The 23,286-nt window shown below is 42.2% G+C and overlaps 1 protein-coding gene across 5 annotated transcripts in view; it reads right to left on the reverse strand.

The window, feature by feature from the left end:
• LOC127455575 (baculoviral IAP repeat-containing protein 6-like) overlaps positions 1–23,286 on the reverse strand; it is a 213,214-nt gene that overhangs the window by 106,529 nt on the left and 83,399 nt on the right. For all 5 annotated transcript variants that reach the window (XM_051723584.1, XM_051723583.1, XM_051723586.1 and 2 more), the window contains exons 44-56: positions 20,031–20,164; positions 19,730–19,857; positions 18,564–19,129; positions 18,223–18,398; positions 17,939–18,035; positions 17,651–17,845; positions 17,335–17,535; positions 14,108–14,387; positions 12,681–12,937; positions 12,277–12,385; positions 11,659–11,883; positions 9,875–10,766; positions 7,697–7,840 (exon numbers count right to left, since the gene is read on the reverse strand). In XM_051723584.1, coding sequence (XP_051579544.1) covers positions 7,697–7,840; positions 9,875–10,766; positions 11,659–11,883; positions 12,277–12,385; positions 12,681–12,937; positions 14,108–14,387; positions 17,335–17,535; positions 17,651–17,845; positions 17,939–18,035; positions 18,223–18,398; positions 18,564–19,129; positions 19,730–19,857; positions 20,031–20,164 — 3,404 coding nt within the window. The remainder of the gene's footprint in view (positions 1–7,696; positions 7,841–9,874; positions 10,767–11,658; positions 11,884–12,276; positions 12,386–12,680; positions 12,938–14,107; positions 14,388–17,334; positions 17,536–17,650; positions 17,846–17,938; positions 18,036–18,222; positions 18,399–18,563; positions 19,130–19,729; positions 19,858–20,030; positions 20,165–23,286) is intronic.

The raw sequence follows: 23,286 nt of genomic DNA on the forward strand, positions 1-23,286 counted from the left end.
ATTTATTCTTTATTTAAATGGTCAGCAACTGACTGATACTGAACATACAGTACTGATGTTTATTTAGCTATTTATTGTATTTTTATTTATTCTTTATTTTTTCAGTGTTCATTTCTAGAATTTGTTGACAATGTATAATAATAATGTCAAATATTATTTAATAAAAATATTTAAGAAAGCAGCCTTCTGAGTACCTTTGCATAGTCATATCGGTGCAAAATCAGTGCACAATCCATATAGAAAAGGTCTGTTTTCATCCCAGCTCAAAAATTAGCAATATCGGAAATTTGTGAATTTTCCCCCTCTAAAATCTGTATCAGTCTCAAAAATCCCATGTCGGTCGGGCTCTAAAAAAAAAGAATCAATATATCAACACGTAAAAAAAAAAAAAAAAATCCCTATATGTATCCCTGAAGATTTCCACCCCTCGCCGTCCAGATTTCCAGTCTCATTCCAGAAGGGTGGAGTTGAAGTTACATCTAAAAGGGAAAATTTAAGGCCCTGCTTTTAAGAGGACGGGCCGTATCGCACAGCACTCTGACTCGATCTAATGTGTAAACATTAACTTTTAAGAGCTCCTCTGTTGGGTCTCTCAGTTAAAGCCTGATGATTAAACTGAGCTGAAATGAAGACAGTCCTGCTGTAATTTACTGAGGGAATGACCTGCTGAATGACTCGCCAGCTAAAAAAAGATGCCTTATATATTTACGATTTGGCTTTGTTTCAGTTTGGCAGGCTGAGGAGAGCCATAACTCCATGTGTCATCTAAGGGGTGAGCCAGGTATGTCCTCCAACATTTAGTTTCTGTTAAAGGTGAAGCATGTAATTTCCGCTGCACTAGTGGCACTAAATGGTACTGCAGCAATAACTGTTTTCTAAACGCTCCTACCTCCCCTTACACCCCAATCTCCCTATCCATTTTACTGACAAACTAGTTTGTTTCCTTATAAACAACTTAACACAGGTAATCCAATGTCATGCTATTGGTTGAGCCAAAATTTGACATCAGACCACTCAAACCAATGTTTTGATAGTGCCACAGAGTCATACATTTCAGGGGAATTTATTTTCAATACATTTACATGGACACTAGAAAGAGGGTTATTGCAAGAAAGCGGGTTGTTGAGAGAAAGCAGTGTTCCGGTTTACATGCGCTGTTTAAGCGGTGTACTATTTACTCCAGTATACATGCAGCTCGGTCAGTAAGCAGCTTTCTCCAAAGCAACGTAATTCCCCAGCGACGCTTGTGTAAATAACGAACATGGTATCCGAGGCAGACTTCACTATTTTATTCTCTGTTGCTTTATTTCCAGATATTCCACAGTTGTTGCTGTGTTTGTTTCCTTAACTTTCTATAGTGACCTGCAGCGGAATTGAGCTTCAATAGTTAGGCTACCCTCTTACATAAAACTCTGGGATATATGCGAATGTGAGGGACCGTTGATATTTTACAGTGGTGTTTATAAATGGGTATAGTTTATAGCGTATGTGCTTTTCTTATGCTTCTGTGTCGACCATTCTGGCTACCGAGGGAATTCACAGCGGTCATTATCACTGCTGTGTACATCCCACCACAAGCCGACACAGACCGGGCACTCAAGGAACTGTATGGGAGTATAAGTGAGCAGGAAACCGCGCACCCTGAGGCCGCGTTCATTGTGACCGGGGACTTTAATAGAGCCAGTTTAAAATCAGTCGCACCAAAATATCACCAGCACATTAGTTTCAACACACGAGGGGACCGGGTTTTGGACCATTGCTACTCTCCGTTCCGGGATGGCTACAAATCCCTCCCCCGCCCACCATTTGGCAAATCAGACCACTCTTCCATTCTGCTTCTGCCCGCTTACAGGCAGAAATTGAAACAGGAAGCACCCACCCTCAGAACGATCCAGTGCTGGTCGGACCGATCAGACTCTACGCTACAAGACTGTTTTGATGGCACGGACTGGGAGATGTTCCGGTCCGCCTCTGATGACGACATCGAGCTTTACGCTGATAGCGTAATGTGTTTCATCAGAACGTGCGTAGAGGAAGTGATTCCGACCAGAACTGTGCGAATCTATCCGAATCAGAAGCCGTGGATCAATAGCGATGTTCGCGCGGCACTTAATGTGCGGACCTCCGCTTTTAATTCCGGGAACGGGGAGGAGCATAAACAAGCCAGTTATGCCCTCTGAAAAACTATCAAAACAGCAAAACGCCAGTACAGGAGCAAGATTGAAGGACAGTTTAACACCACCAACTCTAGAAGCATGTGGCAGGGAATTAACATCATCATGGACTTTAAAGGGAATAAAAACTCCATCATGAACACCGCTGCCTCTCTACCGGATGAGCTAAATACTTTTTATGCTTGTTTTGAGGGAAATAACACCGCCCTCGCGGAGAGAGCTCTCACGGCCGAAGCTACAGAGGTTAGTTTACTCTCCGTCTCTGTAGCGGATGTAACCCGATCCTTCCGACGGGTGAATATCCGCAAAGCCGCGGGTCCAGACGGCATTCCGGGCCGCGTCATCAGAGCGTGCGCGAACCAGCTGGCTGGTGTTTTTACGGACATTTTCAACCTTTCCCTCTCCTTGTCTGTAGTTCCCACATGCTTTAAAACATCCACCATTGTGCCTGTTCCAAAACAATCGAAAATAACTTGTTTAAATGACTGGCGTCCTGTTGCTCTGACCCCCATCATCAGCAAATGTTTTGAGAGACTAATCAGAGATTACATCTGCTCTGTATTACCACTCAATCTTGACCCGCTGCAGTTTGCATACCGCAACAACCGTTCCACTGATGATGCCATTGCATCTACAATACACACTGCTCTCTCCCACCTGGAAAAAAGAACACTTATGTGAGAATGTTGTTTGTAGACTACAGCTCAGCATTCAACACCATAGTGCCCTCCAAGCTAGATGAGAAACTCCGGGCTCTGGGCTTAAACAGCTCGCTGTGCAGCTGGATCCTGGACTTCCTGTCAAGCAGACGCCAGGTGGTTAGAATAGGCAGCAACATCTCCTCATCACTGACCCTCAACACTGGAGCCCCGCAGGGCTGTGTTCTCAACCCACTACTGTATTCCCTGTACACACATGACTGTGTGGCAACACATAACTCCAATGCCATCATTAAGTTTGCTGATGACACGACGGTGGTAGGTCTGATCACTAACAATGATGAAACAGCCTACAGAGAGGAGGTGCACACTCTGACACACTGGTGTCAGGAGCACAACCTCTCCCTCAACGTCAGTAAGACAAAGGAGCTTGTGGTGGACTTCAGAAGAAAAGACAGAGAACACAGTCCAATCACCATCAATGGAGCACCAGTGGAGAGAGTCAGCAGCTTCAAGTTCCTGGGTGTCCACATCACTGAGGAACTCACATGGTCCGTCCACACTGAAGTCGTTGTGAAGAAGGCTCATCAGCGCCTCTTCTTCCTGAGACAGCTGAGGAAGTTTGGAATGAACCGCCACATCCTCACACGGTTCTACACCTGCACTGTGGAGAGCATCCTGACTGGCTGTATCTCCGCCTGGTACGGCAATAGCACCGCCCACAACCGCAAAGCACTGCAAAGGGTGGTGCGAACTGCCAGACACATCATTGGAGGTGAGCTTCCCTCCCTCCAGGACATATATACCAGGCGGTGTGTGAAAAAAGCTCGGAGGATCATCAGAGACTCCAGCCACCCGAGCCATGGGCTGTTCTCACTGCTACCATCAGGTAGGCGGTATCGCAGCATCAGGACCCGCACCAGCCGACTCCATGATAGCTTCTTCCCCCAAGCAATCAGACTTCTGAACTCTTGATCTCCCACGATCAAAATACATCAGCCCTGCACTTTATTACTCTTTTATCTCACACCGGACTGTCATAAATTATATTACTGTTATTATATTATGTCTCTCTTAACAACTGACTATCAACCGACAGCCTGAATGTCAATACAGTACAATACTGTACATTCTATATACACTATATTGCCAAAAAGTATTCGCTCATCTGCCTTTAGACGCATATGAACTTAAGTGACATCCCATTCTTAATCCACAGGGTTTAATATGACGTCGGCCCACCCTTTGCAGCTATAACAGCTTCAACTCTTCTGGGAAGGCTTTTCACAAGGTTTAGGAGTGTGTTTATGGGAATTTTTGACCATTCTTCCAGAAGCGCATTTGTGAGGTCAGACACTGATGTTGGACGAGAAGGCCTGGCTCGCAGTCTTCGCTCTAATTCATCCCAAAGGTGCTCTATCGGGTTGAGGTCAGGACTCTGTGCAGGCCAGTCAAGTTCTTCCACACCAAACTCGCTCATCCATGTCTTTATGGACCTTGCTTTGTGCACTGGTGCGCAGTCATGTTGGAACAGGAAGGGGCCATCCCCAAACTGTTCCCACAAAGTTGGGAGCATGGAATTGTCCAAAATCTCTTGGTATGCTGAAGCATTCAGAGTTCCTTTCACTGGAACTAAGGGGCCAAGCCCAGCTCCTGAAAAACAACCCCACACCATAATCCCCCCTCCACCAAACTTCACAGTTGGCACAATGCAGTCAGACAAGTACCGCTCTCCTGGCAACCGCCAAACCCAGACTCGTCCATCAGATTGCCAGATGGAGAAGCGTGATTCGTCACTCCAGAGAACAGGTCTCCACTGCTCTAGAGTCCAGTGGCGGCGTGCTTTACACCACTGCATCCGACGCTTTGCATTGCACTTGGTGATGTATGGCTTGGATGCAGCTGCTCGGCCATGGAAACCCATTCCATGAAGCTCTCTATGCACTGTTCTTGAGCTAATCTGAAGGCCACATGAACTTTGGAGGTCTGTAGCGATTGACTCTGCAGAAAGTTGGCGACCTCTGCGCACTATGCACCTCAGCATCCGCTGACCCCGCTCTGTCATTTTACGTGGCCTACCACTTCGTGGCTGATTTGCTGTCATTCCCAATCACTTCCACTTTGTTATAATACCACTGACAGTTGACTGTGGAATATTTAGTAGCGAGGAAATTTCACGACTGGACTTGTTGCACTGGTGGCATCCTATCACAGTACCACGCTGGAATTCACTGAGCTCCTGAGAGCGGTCCATTCTTTCACAAATGTTTGTAGAAGCAGTCTGCATGCCTAGGTGCTTCATTTTATACACCTGTGGCCATGGAAGTGATTGGAACACCTGAATTCAATTATTTGGATGGGTGAGCAAATACTTTTGGCAATATAGTGTATATATATATATATATATATATATATATATATATATATATATATATATATATATATACACACTTTTTTTATATATATTTTAATTTTTATTGAATAATGTGTATCTATATAGTATCTATATAGTAAAAAACAAAAAAACAAAAACAGTATATTGTATACTGTACAGTGTGTTATTATTTGTATATTGTTGAGTGTAATTATGTGTATAACAGATGTTTAAATTGTGTTGTGTTAATTTGATGTTTTAAGTTGTGTAATTATGTATAACAGATGTTTAAATTGTGTTGTGTTAATTTGATGTTTTAAGTTGAGTTTAATTATGTATAACAGATGTTTAAATTGCGTTGTGTTAATTTGATGTTATTGTAAATTGGTATATGTCTCATCACTGTCAGGACTGCTATGTTGATCGGAACTGCACCCAAGAATTTCACACACCATTGCACTTGTGTATATGGCTGTGTGACAATAAAGTGATTTGATTTGATTTGATTTACCACTGTACTCCCAGAAATGTTTTTTTGACTTGTTGATGGGCTCCATTCAATGAAGTTTGTTATTCGGTCTGTTCACGCACATGCACACTCTTCAAAAACCCGTTAGAACGGTGCATGTGTTTACATGGCCACATAAGCAGCTTTCTCCGAGAGAAACCTTGGTGTGTTAAACAGCTTTCTCTTAATCTCTTAAACGGCATAAGGAAATCGGCGTTCTCATTTATATGATGTTTCAGAATGCCTGCAAAAATGTTCTGCAAAAACCCTGGAATAACCCGTTTTCTTAAGTGCATGTAAACGTTGTCACTGAAGAAATATTCCAGGTTCAATACAAGTTTAGCTCAAACTGACAGCAGTTGTGGCATAATGCTAATTACCACAAAAAATTTAGACTTGTCCCTCCTTGTCTTTATAAAAAAAATAAAATAAATCTGGGTTCCAGTGAGGCACTTATAATGGAAGTGAATGGAGGCCAATCCGTAAACGTTAAAATACTCACTGTTTCAAAAGTATAGCCACACAAGACGTAAATAGTTTGTGTTAACATGATTTTAGTGTGATAAAATCGCTCACCAAACTTTTCTGTGAAAAGTTATAGCCAATTTTACAACTTCCTTGCCATGACGATGTACTATCAACAAACCCTGAAATTACTGTAAAAAATTATGATTTAAACAACTTTATAGATCAACTAATACTGTTTTGACAGAATAAATTCATGTAAGTGCTTTTATAAAATTATAAACTTCACATTTCTGCTTTTAAACACTTTCAAAAATTGGCCCCAATCACTTCCATTGTCAGTGCCTCACTGTAACCTTGATGTTTGCTTTTTTTAAAGAAAATAAGGGATGATTCGAAATTAGTTTTTGTGGTAATCAACATTATGCCACAAATATTATAGACTGAGCTTAACTTGTATTGAACCCAGAAGTATTCTTTTAAACTAAGATTTTAACATAGAACAAATTACATGAGGAACAAGGTTTGGAGGACATGTGCTTGAACTGGTAAATTTGCAAAGTAATCTTGGCAAGGCATGGTGGATTTTGTGGTTTTGAGGGTGACTGACAAGGATTGAAGTTTATCTGTTTTTTTGTTTTTTACGTTTAAAACGTAATTTGTATTTAAGGTTAGATGCATAAGGAGTTTTGATTCTGATGGTATAAGTTCATAAGCTTTGATGACAGGTATCAGACATCCATTGCGGCCAAACAATTTTTCACATTCACACACAGTAATTTTCACTCACATTTGCTTGCATGAGAAAACCTGTTTTTACATTGTTGCATGATGTTTTTTAGCAAATGAGCTCAACCTTGCTAACAGTGTCAAATGTGACAAAGTACCTTGAGCTGACCATGCAACTGCAGATACTTACCCGCAATGCTCGAAGTCGGCTGACAATCCCGTACCTGCAATGATGCACAATTCCAGGCACAGAACACTATTCTTGCATTCCATGACGCGAGGGGGGGGGTTTCAAGTTATGCAGTTGTATCATATCTAGCATACCCATCTCAATCGGTAAGCCATTTATTCAATATGTATATGATTAATATAACGTACAAAACATGTACAAAAATAACATGTTTAATATAAGGGATTTGTTTAAAAAGATAATTGTGTTAAATATACATATTTTCAAAATACCTTGTGTGAATGCTATCTATGCGTTAGAGGGGGGTCCACGAAAGGATGTTGAATGTTTAAAGGGGTAGATACTGTAAAAAGTTTGGGAACCACTGCTCTGAGGCAAAGTGCAGCTCAGAGGCAGTGGAGTTTAAAATCCCTCTGAGATGATGTAAAGGTCACGGTCCTTTTCCTTGTAAGTGAAAAGCTTTTCTAGCTTTACAGCAAAAGTCATAAATGATTTAACAGATGAACCAAGTGAAAAAACATATATACAATTAAATAACAGCTCGAAACAGCAGCAGATTTTTCAAGTGTGTGTGTGTGTATGTGTGTGTGAACGTACCGGGCAGGGAGATTGGAGGAAGACAGTAATCTTCTCGTCCTCGAGCATGAGTTGTAGGAAGAGTCGACGTATAAATCCAGAGATGTTTCCTGAGACGGTAACTTTCCCTCGCTGGGGAGCTGACTGGAACAGCTCACAGAGAACCTGCCAATAAAAAAAGAATCCAGCTCAATTCAGTGTGTACTAAACTCACTAAAAACTAGAACTGCCCCCTAATAGTTGACCAAACGTTAGTCGATGAGAAGAGTCTTGGTCGACCAAGTTTTGATTGGTCGGTTGTCGCAGAAAAAACTCCACATAAAAAACAACGAACACCCGTATTACCGCTGGTTGGACGCCACAACCATAGTACTATGGGGTCATTTTCATTAAGCAGGGTTATGGTTAAGCTTATACAATAAAGCAAGACTTGAACTTTATTTTTCATTTATTTTAACTAAAAATTCAAATGAAGCTGGAAAAAAATAAGTGCAATTAAAATGTATGTTGTTCAACTTTTTGAAAGATGGTTTTACAACAGTTGTCAACATCTCTCTGGCAAAGAACCTACATATATATATATATATATATATATATATATATATATACACACATATATATATATATACACATATATACATATATATATATATATATATATATACACACATATATATATATACACATATATACATATATATATATATATATATATATATATATATATATATATATATATATATATATATATATATATATAATAAATAAATAAATAAATAAATAATCGCAATACCCAACTAAATCGGCAACCCCTGGGCTGAGGGATCCGTAAATATTCTTGCTTTGGTGATTTTGCATTGAAAATTAATTAATTAAAAAAATGAAAAACTTAAATCAAACACATTTCTCAGAGATGTATAGGCTGCAGAGTTGCGTTCACGATGAACTGTTCGGTGGAAATAAAGTGAACTGAACTCAAAGCACCTCCTGAGCTGAGATAACTGAGGTCATTTGCAGCACTCATAGACGATACTTTTCTTGCAAAAAAACAACAAAAAAAAAAGAATCAGAAGACAGAAACAAAAGAAAGAGTGAGAAACTTTTACATGCCCATGTTCCACGAGACTGCATGCCTCCGTACAAACATACATGTGCATAAATGGCTTTTCTGTCATCTGTTCTTAATAATAAAGTGTTTCTTCAAGTGCGTGTCAGTGTGCCACGGGGCAAATTATTTGTAATATTAATTTGATAATAATAATAGCCTAATAAATAATAATTATTATTTAATACATGGGAAAATGAGCCAAATATCGTCTTGACATTGTCAAAGGCACCACTCTGACCATCGTCGATCCCTGAGATCATCATCTATCGGCACAACCCTAATGTGCATTTCTCTCTATAAATTAACAAAATGTTCAGACAGTCTCCTTGCTGGTTTTTCCAACACATTCAGGATCATTACAGCTTTTGCCAGTGTCGCTGCGGCTCGCTTCATGCGTGCAACCGTAATAATGAGCCTTTAAAATATAAATTTTACAAGTATTTCTCTGTAATGTAGAACAGTGTTAACAATGTTACTTATAACATTCTTTCTCAGCCCTGGAACTCAAACCATTTTCTGATGCCCCCGAAAATATATATATATTTAAGTAATTAAATTAATATCATAAATGCGCTACTAGTCGACTAATGGCTTAAATTAACCCCTACTAGTCGACTAGGAAAATCTTTGGTCGGGGCAGCCCTACTAAAAACACTCTAATCTAATATATTATGTTCATAGTACAGAGTACTATTTTTTGTAGTTTTTTTATTTTTTATGAAATTAACATGCATAAAAAGAATTAAGAGAGCATGTTTTATTTTAATTAGGCATGCACAACATATCTGTATCTGCCAATAATAGCATTTATCTGATTATGTACTTTTTAGTGTAAGTTGCTTTATACAATAAATATTTCGCACTGGCCCAGATTTGTGGCAATAAAGACTCTATTCAGCTGATAATGGAAGCAAATAATATCAGGGCTTATTATGTCCCCAAGTTGAAACAGTAAAACTTTTTCAAATAATTTTTCCATTGCCGGTTTCAAAAGTACCTAGTTATCCATCTTTTCTACATTAATGTTGTAATTTTGCTACATTAAACTGAATCAGATTGTTGCTATAGTCAAACAAGTTCCCCAGACACACCTGTGCCATGAGCCTCTGGTTGTTTGGATGGCAAGAGATACATTGGAGGAAGAAAGCCACTGTGGCGTTCTCAATTGCTGTTCTCTGCTGTGTGGTGAGTCCACTGCTTCGACTCGTTGATGCCAACGAGTATGACACCCCTGAGGCTTGATGTGGGGCACTGGCGTTTGAGGTGCTGGGTGATGCCCCATGCCCAGAACTGCTGCTGCTGGTGTTTGCACTGGCATTAGCCACCCCACTCGCACTAGAGTGACAGAGCAGGAACAGCAGTGCCGTCCACAGTGGATTCACCTCTGGCCCACCCAGCCAGTCCTTCATGGTGTGACTATTTCCTACCTCCGTCATAAACCGCAGTACAGGTGCTGCCAGCTCAGCAGACAGTGGTGGCCTGTTTGCGGAGGATGACGATGAGGGTTGGTTGTGCATATGCGGGCATCTCTCACCCTGTGCTGAGAATCCTACAGGTAAAGGAAGGTCAGCGCTCACCAGCAGGTTGCAGCAAAGGTCAGCTAAGCTGCGAACCAACAGGGAAGGCAAACCGGAGTCCAAAAGCTGCTGAATGGCACCAGGTGACTGGGATGCAGCCGCCAGGGTCACCAGCTGGCACTCTGAGAGGGAGATGGGCACCATTATGGGTGTGCGGGCGTGTTTGGAGTCGTCTGTGAGAGAGGCGGCAGCGCTGTTTAAGTCGTGTTGCTTCTTGCCGTCGTCTGTCATCGCCATACGCCGTTGTGCGTTTGTCTGGGCAGCAGGCGGTGCCATAATGCCCATCCAGGACATGAGCAGAGAAAAGTAACTGGGATGGATGTGGCACATGGAACAAAGCAAGCTGTCCACTGCCTTCTTTAAAACCAAGTTCGAAGGCAAAGACATGGACCAGTTATACAACAACCTGTAAGAGAGAAAAGGAAGAATAAAATAAAAACATGATATTGCTTGACAAGAGCAGTTTTCTTTCTTGTGTTCATATATTTCCTATTGAAACAGGAAGTTGGGATGGGACATAGGGCTCACCTCTTTTTTAAATAACCAATAGATTTTTGTTTACATCACAGCCATGAATATAATTTTGAAAGTAGGTGGAATGTTTTTTCCATTTTCCCAAAAGAGAAAGACTTTTAAACTAAAGTGTGTAAATCCTATGACACTAGTGTCATAAAATGCAATTGAAAAATAATAATTTTTCAAACAAAATTCCTGAACACTCTGACCGTCTCCTATGGGTTGGACATACAGATAGTCCCACCCCAAACACACTTATTGATTGAGCCAATGTTGCTAAGATCGGCTGGTCGGGATGCTCAAACAAACAAAGCAATGCTTTTTTGAGACAGTATTTTTAAGAACATTTTAAATGCATATCTCTGCTAAAGATTAGTTTGGTCAACTTTTAGGAGTGCACTAGAAGAATATAGAAGACCTCAAATAGACATGGACTTTAAGCCACAAACTCCAAATTTTATTTCATAGGCTTTAATAGTTCAGATGTCCTAAAAACAGCCTCATGATTTACTGATGCAGAGAATCTTTAGTGTTAAAGGCTGCTGGTGCTCTTTTTGCTCCACGCAGCAAGTGGAGGTCGTGTCTCTTTGTTCTACTCCATAATCATTAAGTATTCATACCTGAAGACAGGCATGAAATATGGAGGAGAAGGGAAAGTGGAGTGTGTTCTCTCAGCCTCTCCCAACAGAGAGCACAAGAACACACCTCGGGCGTAAACACACAATCATCCAAAACTCTTACCTAAAGACTGCAGAGAACATGTGTTTGTGTGTACTACTCACTCAAAAAGCTCTCTGTTGAGCAATCCGGGCAAGTCGTAGTCCACAGGCAGCTCATAACTGTGCCATAAGATGGAGGCCGCGCAGTGCAGGTGCGACGGGGATGGCATGAGTAGACCATACTCCCGTGCGGGTGGGGCGCTTGGACCACAGTAGCCAGATGGAGAACTCTGCTTCACGGCAGCCACACGGGAGGAGTCGTACACCCACTGCAGCAGAGCTTGGATTCTAAAACACATGCAAACCACCAATATCTCAGAAACCACAAAAAGTGTGTATGAACTCAAAATGTAAACAAGTACAAGTATAATACAGATACACAAATTATTTAAAGAGAAATAATAGATTCACAAATTCATAGTCTATGTTCTAACATTGGCAATGCGAGCTCAAATAAGTAAGGTAGTGATTAGTTGGTGAGTGACTTGAGATGACATGAATGGTCTTCTCTGATCAGACGTTGTAATTAGACTGAAAATTTTGACAACCACTCAGGTAGAGAATAAACATCCATAAATAATTCTAGAAAGAGATGCAGATAAAGCTGCACTCTGACCAGGACTCTAAACGAGTTTGTGCTTATTTTGTGGAACTTTAAGAGTTCTGTTGAAAACCACTGACCTTTCTTTGGTGCCAGAGTCCTGAGTGGTGCCCAGCTGGAAGAGTATGTCTATGGTGGAGTCTGACGACAGGCCATTTAACCTCCCAAATAGCAGTGGGCTGTTCAAATCTACAATGAAAGACATAGCCACCATTCAGATACAAATGAGAACGAAACAATATCATGATAAACAAGGTGATACAGAAGAGAATGAAACACAATAATGACGGCCAATCCAAATCATGGATCTCTACACTAAATGCCCTCTTCTCTCAGCAAAGTAGCCTGAACATAGTCACAGAGGCTCCCTGGCATTCAGATACACTTCATTCACTTGGTGCTTAAACTTTTCAGTGTGCAGACCTTTGAGCTTTGTGATCTGTAGGGATATGAATGGGTGATGTAAGAGTGGGCAGGTACTTACTGGCCAGGTCAGTGCCAGATGCAGCACAGTTGCGCAGTAGGATGTCAATGAGTTTGAGGCCTATGCGTGTGGACTGCAGGCCGATCTTCACCAGCACTGCCTCTATGTTGGGCGAGTGCATGCCACAGTAAGGAGACATGAGGAGGGCTGCACAGGTCTGCAGGAGGTTGGCAGTGGGAGCAGCAGCACTGGCCATCATGGCCTCCAAATCAGAAACATGAGTCAGGCAATGATGCAGCAACCGTAACCAACCGATACTGAGAGAGAAAGTCAGAGGGAGAATGGGATTATGATTGATGCAGCCATAATGTCAACATGAATCTTCATTCACACCCCATTTTTCCATCTGTACTGAAATGTGAGGGGAAAAAAATGTAGAGTTGGACCTTTAACCATCTGGAATTGATTGGATTGAGAAAAGTGGGTGTTCCACACCAGAATGGTGCCAGACCTGAATAAAACATTTCTAAAACAATAGCTAAATAGATGTGTGGCAGTTGGTTAGAGATGAAAATCCTCTTATCATTTACTCGTCCTCATGCAGGCCCAGATGTGTATGACTTTCTTTCTTCTGCTGAACACAAATGAAGATTTTTAGAAAAATATCTCGGCTCTGTAGGTCCATACAAAGTGGATGCATATAAGTAATATAATGCAAAAAAGCATATAAAGGTGGCATAAAAGTAATCCATGCGACTCCAGTGGTTAAATGCACAGTTTAAGCAATATGATAGGTGTGGGTGAGAAGCAGATCAATATTTAAGTCCTTTTTACTATAAACCTCCACTTTCACTTCAACATTCTTCTACTTTTGTTTTTGGCTATTCGCATTCTTCATGCTTATCGCCACTTACTGGCAGGGTGGAGAAATTATAGTAAAAAAGGACTTATAAATTGATCTGTTTCTCACCCACACCAATTATATCACTTCTGAAGATACAGATTTAACCACTGGAGTCTTATGGATTATTTTTATGCTGCTTTTATATGCTTTTTGGACCTTCAAATTTATGGCCACCATTTAATTGCATTGTATGGACCAACAGAGCGGAGATGTTTTTTTTAATCTTTGAATGTGTTCAGCAGAAGAAAGAAAGTCATACAAATCTGGGATGGCATGAGAGTGAGTAAATGCTGAGAGAATTTTAATTTTTGGGTGAACTATCCAAAAATTATCCAAACTATTCAAAATCTTTATCCAAGTGAAGAGGAAAGTAATTTAAGAGGAAAACAAAGTTATTATATTTTGGCTAAAGACTACAAAAAACAAAAACAACCCAAACTAAATTTATATGGAATAACATGAACAGATGAATTATTCCTAATTAGAGCAGGAACATGCATAAAGAAAGTAAATGGGGTCAATTTTGATTTAATCTCTACTTTAATACAGAAAATAAAAGCAGTTCCACATTGCTTTGTGATACCTGGTTTTGGACACCTGGTCCTCAGAAGGCAAGAAGGGGTTGTTTACAGTGGCAGAGGAAGTGTTTCCAAAAGCAGTCAGGCCCAGTAGTTTAATCTGTGAGAGGCCCAGCGTGCTGGCGTCCCGTGGCCGGTGCAGCCTCAAACACACAGCAGATGCCACCTCTGCCTTTACCAACTGGAACTTAATGTAGGTGAGACCGCTGGTGATGACTGGGGTCGACAAGGGGAGCATGTTCACACCATCTGCACTGATCTCCACAGACACTGAGGATGGACATGCTGGGAAGGTTAAGAGGAGAGGAGAGGAGACAGAACAGAACCACTTAATATGCATAGCTATATATATTAGCACAGTGGTCATTATACTTTGTACTTGATTCTATATGTACACACACACACACACGCAGTTGAAGTCAAAAATTGACATACACCTTAGCCAAATACATTTAAACTCAGATTTCACAATTCCTGACATTTAATCACAGAAAACTCTCCCTGTCTTAGATCAGTTAGGATCACTTCTTTATTTTAAGAATGTGAAATGTCAGAACAGTAGAGAGATTTATTTATTTCAGCTTTTATTTCTTTTATCACATTGCCAGTGGGTCAGAAATTTAAATTTTTACATTTGGTAGCATTGCCTTAAAATTGTTTAACTTGGGTCAAACGTTTTGGGTAGCTTTCCACAAGATTCTCGTAATAAGTTTCTGGAATTTTGGCCCATTCCTCCAGACAGAACTGGTGTAACTGAGTCAGGATTGTAGGACTCATTGCTCTCACACACTTTTCAGTTCTGCCCACAAATTTTCTTGATTACAGACTGAGGTCAAGGCTTTGTGATGGCCACTCCAATACCTTGACTTTGTTGTCCTTAAGCCATTTTGCCACAACTTTGAGGTATGCTTGGGGTTATTGTGCATTCGGAAGACCCATTTGCAACCAAGCTTTAACTTCATGGCTGATGTCTTGAAATGTTTCTTCAATATATCCACATAATTTTCCTTCCTCATGATACCATCTATTTTGTGAAGTGCACTAGTCCCTCCTGCAGCAAAGCACCCCCACAACATGATGCTGCCACCCCCATGCTTCTCGGTTGGAATGGTGATCTTCGGCTTGCAAGCCTCACCCTTTTTCCTCCAAACATAACGATGGTCATTATAGCCAAAAAGTTAAATTGTGTCATCAGACCAGAGAAAATGTCTCCAAAAAGTAAGATCTTTGTCCCCATGTGCACTTGCAAACTGTAGTCTGTCTTTTTTATGGTGGTTTTGGAGCATTGGCTTCTTCCTTGCTGAGCAGCCTTTCAGGTTATGTCGATATAGCACTCATTTTACTGTGGATATAGATACTTGTCTACCTGTTTCCTCCAGCATCTTCACAAGGTCATTTGCTGTTGTTCTGGGATTGATTTGCACTTTTCGCACCAAACTTCATTCATCTCTAGGAGACAGAATGCATCTCCTTCCTGATCAGTATGATAGCTGCATGGTCCCATGGTGTTTATACTTGTATACTATTGTTTGTACAGATGAACATGGTACCTTCAGGCGTTTGGAAATTGCTTCCAAGGATGAACCAGACTTGTGGAGGTCCACAATTCTGAGGTCTTGGCTGATTTCTTTTGATTTTCCCATGATGTCAAGCAATGCGGCACTGAGTTTGAAGGTAGGCCTTAAAATATATCCACAGGTACACCTCCAATTCAGTACACCTCTTATCAGAAGCTAATTGGCTAATTGTCTAAAGGCTTGACATAATTTTCTGGAATTTTCCAAGCTGTTTAAAGGCACAGTTAACTTCTGACCCACTGGAATTGTGATATAGTCAATTAAAAGTGAAACAATCTGTCTGTAAACAATTGTTGGAAAAATTACTCATGTCATGCACAAAGTAGATATCCTAAACGACTTGCCGAATCGATAGTTTGCTAATATGAAATCTGTGGAGTGGTTAAAAAATTAGTTTTAATGACTTCAACCTAAGTGTATGTAAACTTCTGACTTCAACTGGATATATACTGTATATATATAGCTAGCTAGAACAGTTAGTTCCAGTCTTGAATCTGATTGGATGATAGACTTTCTATGAGTACTGATGTGTCAGTACAGGCTTCACTGTTTGTATCATGCCACTTGTGTTCGTGGTGTTCTAAACTAAAGTGTAAGAGCAATGCATATGTGTGAAGAGCTATATATGTCTCTTTACATTTATTTTTATGACATTACAGATTTTAGCCAGCAGGTGGCAGCAAAAGACCATTTTTGTGTGTAAAATAGCAAGTTAGGTGACGTGAAGCAAGTCCACATCAGTCAGTGTTTTCATTCATCAGCACTGCGTTTTATGACTACACTACAAAAGCTATGAAATAGCTTTAAACGCCTTTAAACTAACAACTTCAGCATTAAGGTTCATCACAGCTGAGAGACACAACAGACTAATTAATTACACAAACTCAAGGTGCTTCCCTCTTCCCAGAGTTTCCACATTGGAGAGGACATACTGTTCAAAATGGCGGAGGAGATTGCAGTTTCTATAGTGAATGACTCTTGCGCACCGGCTACCGTGAAATAGAGAGGAATACCCCCACTTGAACGGCTATTTTTCCATAGAGAAAATAGGATGCATTCGACCAAAATGACATAATCTTCAGAAAGCTGACTAACACACTATAGCATCTCTGCCTAGGAGTGGCAACAGGTGATCGCACACGCCATCTCTCTCTCTCTCTCTCTCTCTCTCTCTCTCTCTCTCTCTCACACACACACACACACACACACACACACACACACACACATACACATACACATACACACACACATACACACACACACACACACACCCTTGTTTCTCCAATAACTTGTTAGAAATAGTGATACTAGTTCTAAAGTGACATTTTGAGAGGCTTGGACACATCATTTGGTTTGAACCAGCAACGGCAGATTCTGATCCATCGCGTAAGAAAGTAGTTTCATGCACAAATGCCTTTTTTATGACCGTACTCGGTTTTTCCTAATTTTTTTAAATTTACTTGTTCATTGAACTGTAGTATATAAGCAATATCACACTCGCAATCGTGCTGTATAGCCCAAAATATCGCACTCTTGCTCGTGTGATATTGCTTAAATATATATACATGATTGATTTTGTACCAATGAGATCTCACACTGGGGGGACTGAAAAGCACAACATGTCAACAACAAATACCAAGCACGTGTACACTCACTGGCGAGTGATGCCAGGTGTGGCTGTATGTGAATCTCTTTGAGCAGAACGGCTGCGGGCAGGTGGATTGTAAGGTCACACCAGGCCTCTTCAGGTAGGAAGATGTAGGACCAAGCCGCAGAACGTGCCCGTCGATGTGGGGGAGTGGCCTGCAGAAGCACTTCAGCTGGCTGTGCTGTGGGACTGCTTGAGGTGATGGTGCCTGCGGGGGAAAAAATTTGTACTTTAAAAGATCAGCCTTCCAAAAAGACATGCAAGCTCATAGCCAACAAACCTCCAGTGTGATATCAAATCATAATTAAGCATGCTTGCTGTACCAAGAGGGGCAAAGTTGTGGAGTCCTTCTGCATTGTCTGGTTCTGAGGTGAGCACTCGTGCTTTCAGGCTGCCATCTGCTGCTTTGCCTGGTCCAGAATCCAGAAACTTCATGATGGTGGAGACCATGCTGCGGGCGGTGTTCACGATGGCTCGGGTGCTGGTGACCATGTTATTACAGATAAGCTGCACGCCACCTAAACACACACACAGTCAGAAAATACAAACCAACTAAAAAAAAAAGCTTCAGCTCTTTGAGAGAGCGTATTTATGTATGCATATTTTCATACCCATGTCATGGAAGGCTTTCAAGGCCTCGCTGGTGTCAAGCACTCTCAGGATAAACCACAGTAAAGGCTCAGAGAGCTGGCAAGTGGACAGTGAACCCTGTAGAATAAAAACTGTCATTATCGAGACACAAGAACTGTTCATATTCATGGCTAATTTACTGCTGAATATGTGACCCCTCAAAATGTATCGACCTGGGGGAGGGATGGAAAACATGCATAACAAGACTTCTGCTTTCACACAGAGTCTAAAATATTGTAGCGATGTTCACTTGGAGGAGTCTTACCTGCCGACCCATGTACCCACAGGCCATGTAGGTGAGGATGGGCTGCAGCATGACCTGGACTGACGTGGCTTTTTTACTCAGAGTGGTCAGGATAGTAAAGAGGCCATCACCCACAGAGATGGCATCCAACCCCCCATGGAAGTTCTCATGTTTGGTTAGATGGAGCCCACTAGCACCTTTTGGACACAGAAAAAATAACAAATTAATGAAAAGCATGAAATGCAACATTTTCTTTTTTGTATTGTGGTTTCTATCAATAATAGTAAGACAATTTGCATAAAATGTAATAATTACTAAAACCTAATCTCTTCATGACAGAATATAATGTGAGTTTTGTGTACCAATGATCATGGCCATGGCACTGCTGTTGCATTGCCCTAGAGCAGACAAGATCTGACTCATGATCTGCTGATTGGCCAAAACCAGGTCTGCCACACCCGCTGCTGGCCCTTGGTGCTGAGCCGCACCCGCTGCCCCGCCCTCTTTGCTTCCGCACACCTTTTCTTCATCTGAGACGCTATCAGAGGCACCGCCCGCTGAGGGAAGCCTTCCACTGTACTCCCGATCGCCTGAAAGGGGCAGCATCACCAGGGCATTGACCAGCTTCAGTAGGTCAAACATCAGCTGGTCACGTGTGGTCTCTCCGCATACGGCCTTGGCATCCCCAGGACGGATGATGTTGGCAAAGAGACCTCCAAAACATGCGCGGGCGCCCACAGAACTGTCCGAACCACTACGTGAGACCACCTTTTCTGAACATGTGATATAGTGGTGAACCAGGAAGGTGATGGACTCGATGACGGCCAAGATGGTGGTCACAGAAACCACCTCAAAGTTTTGCTCTAGGGTGAATTCTAAAAGCTTCACCTGGGCATCTAGTGGACCTTGACCAGACTGGAATGGACCCCTATAGGCAGAGAAAATGATAAAAAATTGTAGAGCAGAAAAACAAATAAATGAATAGTTCACCCAAAAATGTACATTGTCATCATTCAGTCACCCTCATTTTAATATTCAAGTTCAGATTTAAACTTGATGCACTACAAAAGGTTGCAAGGCATGTGAGTACCAGTGGTGTTTGGCATCAGTGACATCAAACAGGGTGTGAAGAGTCATACTTGCATATAAGCAAAGAAATTTGGGAGTTATGGCAAAGATTTTCAGCAAATATTTATTTAAATTTGTTCTGATCATCACACAAATGACTTGAAATAAAACTATGTTGTATGGAATTCTTTGTGTAAAAAGAACAGTGTGAACATTCTGCCTAACATCTCCTAAAGTGTCTACCTGGATAAAGAAATTTATACAAGATTGCAATGACATGAGGGTGAGCAAATGATGAGAGAATTAAAATGTTCACCCTTTAATAGACAGAACTCATCTATTTTTCAACCAAACAATAAAGCAATTTTTTTACCCTCAATTCACTGATCTAGACAGTGTACATACATAAATTACTTACAAGCATCAGTTTGATGGCATAAACTCTATGTTAATTAACTACCTCTCTGTGGATAGGATGTGCAACAGCTTGAGCAGAAATTCGCTGAACATCTGTGGACATGTGGAGGACAGATGCACCTGCAACCTGGTTAAAAACTCCTGCAAGGCTTGTGTTGCAGTGGGACCAACCTGGAAGGACAGGAAGAGAGGAAGAGAGAGAGAGAGAGAGAGAGAGAGAGGACGTGAAAAAAAAAAGGAACAGACAGAGAGGAAGAAGAGTGTGTAAGAGGCATTTTCCAAATATATCACTATGTAGACATTTCCATGTCACAAATATAAGTTTCTTGAGGCAGTGACAATACCTGTGAGCTGTGCTGGCTGGTGCCGTGAGGGTTTCCTCCAGACAGGAAGCGCACAAGCACGTGCACGAGAGTGGGGTCAGACACCATCTGCTGGGCTGTGCTCTCCTGTACACCAATCCCACTGCTGGAGGCTACTGATATAACATAAACACATACAAACTTACATGACATTTATGCATTTGGCAAAAGCTTTTATCCAAAGGGACTTACAGCACATTCAGGGCATACGTATTTTATCAGTACATATGTTCACTGGGAATCAAAGCCATGACCAACATACACACACACACACGTTTACCTGGCTATCTAAACACACTTCTATAGTTTTTATATAAAGCTAATTATAATTACTACAGACTAACACTAACTCTCTCCCTTACCTTAAAAGAAACCCTTTTCAATTCTTAGAATTTTACAAAACATTATTTGCTTTAATAATGGTTCTGTTTCATTCCTCCTGACCGCCAGAGGCGGTGTTAGGCACTTGTGGATTATCGCAATGTCAGCTAGATAGGTCGAGAGAATATCCCAACAAAGTCACGTAGTGACGTAGGCTGAGCCTCGAGGATAATAGTCACATTAGCTCAGCATTCAGCCTCTTTCGCTTTCTCACCTGATAGAGATAGGTCATTATTCTTCGTGTGATCCCACACTGTCAAGTGTAGCTAACTAGAGCAGTGAAGTATTGTCCTCGCAAGCTATGACAGCGTACACCTAAACCTTTTGGATCCAGATTGGATTATTTTGTATTCTCTTCTCCCTAACGACAGCCATGATGTCTGTCCACTTTGTTTGGGAATTCAGTGTAAGAAAAAGGCAAATTCACAGAGCGATCATATGGAGGAGAATTAATTTTCTAAGACAGTTGCTGTCCTTTCTTCTGAGATGTCAGAGCTAAAACATCTCCTTCAATCGCTTCAGCCTGTGGTCCCTGCCACTCCTGTAACTATAACACAGGAGGATGAGGATAGTTCAAATAAAGGAATTGGGGAAGAGCCTCTCGACTCCCCTTTTCTTTCACATCATTCTGACTTGGAAATGCTCTCTACCAGTGCTTCGGACTCTTTTTTCATATGGATGCTGTGGATGTTACTGTGCAACCTTCCCCCAGGACGTTCATTCTGGTCTTTCGGCTGCGGGGGGTTCTAGGGGGGATCAGGACAGGCTGTGCTTCAGATGGCGGCTGCTCGTCTAGGGTTGGACAAGTCACCTGCCCAACCAGCCCAGTCCAATATCTTTTTTAGACAGTTCTCAGCTGCAACTTCCTTTGCTATGCCACCATGCAAACATTTTGTGTCAGAATTTTCTAACGGCCTCACAGGGTCTAGTGTGCCTAAGTACTTGTACACTAGCATCTATGGCTGAAGCAGATTCCATCGGGGTGAGCCGTGCTCCAGCAATAGAGCAGCCTGTCGCAGCCCTGGTGGTGTCATCTGACGAGGCCCTATGGCACAATGCGTGATGCCCCAGTGCCCAATGTGTTTGCACAGACTCGCTGCTGAAAAGGCATACGAATCTGCTGCCTATATAACCTGCACTGAGAATACAATCTGTCAATTACTCCTCACTACCACCAGTACATTGGAGTCGGCAAACGTTGACCCCTCAGTTTCTCAGTTCCTGCAGACAGCTCTTCTGACTATGGGCCATGTGACCCATGAACTAAGTACTCTTACTCGCCACACTTCTGGTAGCCCACCGCCAAGTGTGGCTTGCTCAGGCGAAACTGCCTGAGGATTGTAAAAAGACTCTGCTGGACCTCCCAATAGTTCCTGGCCACATCTTTGGGCTAATGTTCCAGAACTGCTGGAAAAGAGAGTGAAATTGTCTGAGGCCACACGCCAGCTGACACAGGTGCAGCAGAATCCTGCCTTTAAGGTGCCGACAGCTCAAGCTCACCATCACTATACAACGCCAGCACATTGCTTCCGCCAGCATCCTACTCCACAGCCTCAGAGCCCTCAGAGGCCCCCGTGCTGCTAACGATGCTCAAGTTTTTTTTACCTCATCATCGGCAGTTGCCAGGGGGACCATGCCAGGGCCCCCCCGCCACTAAAAGTCAGACCCATAAAGCCTGAGGGGCATTAGAACGTTTTTCAATGCAACACCTACAATACTGGAGGAGCACAACAGTAGATCCCTGGTTTTGACTACCCTGAGCAGGGGGAATGTTTTCAGCTTCGATGCTGGCCCCCCAAGTTCTCGGGGATTGTCCCTACAGCGGTCAGGGATGCAGTTCGTTTAGTGGCTCTCTCTCAGGAAATTCATTTTCTGTTGGAGAAGGGAGCCATAGAAAAAGTTCATCCCCTCATTCAAAGGGAGGATTTTTATTCAACTTATTTTCTAGTTCCAAAAAAAGACTTTCAAATGTTACGTGCAGCCAATGTTCTTCGGTCTGTCATGAGAGAGGATTGGTTTACAAGCGTCGACTTGAAGGACGTATACTTTCATGTTCCGATTGCACCTCAGCACAGGAAGTTTCTTCGATTCAGTTTCAAAAACCAAGCTTACCAATTCAAGGTCCAACCATTTGGTCTGTCTCTGGCCAGTCGTGTTTTCACAAGGAGCATGAGTGCGCAGCTCTATGGTCCAGAGGAATGCGGATCCTTACTTATTTGGACAACTGGCTGCTTTGTGCCCCCACAAGGCATCAAGACTGCTTTTGGAGCATGTGCAGAAACTGGGTCTCACTGTAAAAAAGACAATGAGTTGCCTGATTGCGGTGCAAACGGTTACTTTCATTGGGATGACTTTGGACTCTCATGCAGTGTCTGCCACTCAGTCACATGCTTGGGCAGACAATATTCTGCAGCTCCTTGCTCGTTTCTGGCTGGGAATGATGTTGCCAGAGTGTTACTATGTTAGCTTATGGGGATGCTGACTGCCGCCACTTCTGTGATTCCACTGGGCTTGCTCCACCTCAGGCCTCTCCAGCGGTGGAACAACATTTTGTGGTTGAACCCCACCAGACATCATCATCGGTGGATTGTTGTTTCCCACTGTTGTGATCATGCATTGACACAATGGAATCACTGGGAGATTTAATGACAGGTGTACCCCTAGGGGTCATTCCTTCTCGACGGGAGGTGGTCACGACCAATGCTTCCCTCATGAAGTGGGGTGCAACATGGAATCACAGGGGGTCCTGCTGTGATAAAGGCGACTGGAGACCGCAGTTTGTGTGTGTCTTAAAGACACACACAATGGGGGGCCTGGGTAGCTCAGTGGTCAAATACACTGGCTACCACCCCTGGAG

Source organism: Myxocyprinus asiaticus, chromosome 17, assembly GCF_019703515.2.
Source record: "Myxocyprinus asiaticus isolate MX2 ecotype Aquarium Trade chromosome 17, UBuf_Myxa_2, whole genome shotgun sequence".
Lineage (NCBI taxonomy): Eukaryota > Metazoa > Chordata > Actinopteri > Cypriniformes > Catostomidae > Myxocyprinus > Myxocyprinus asiaticus.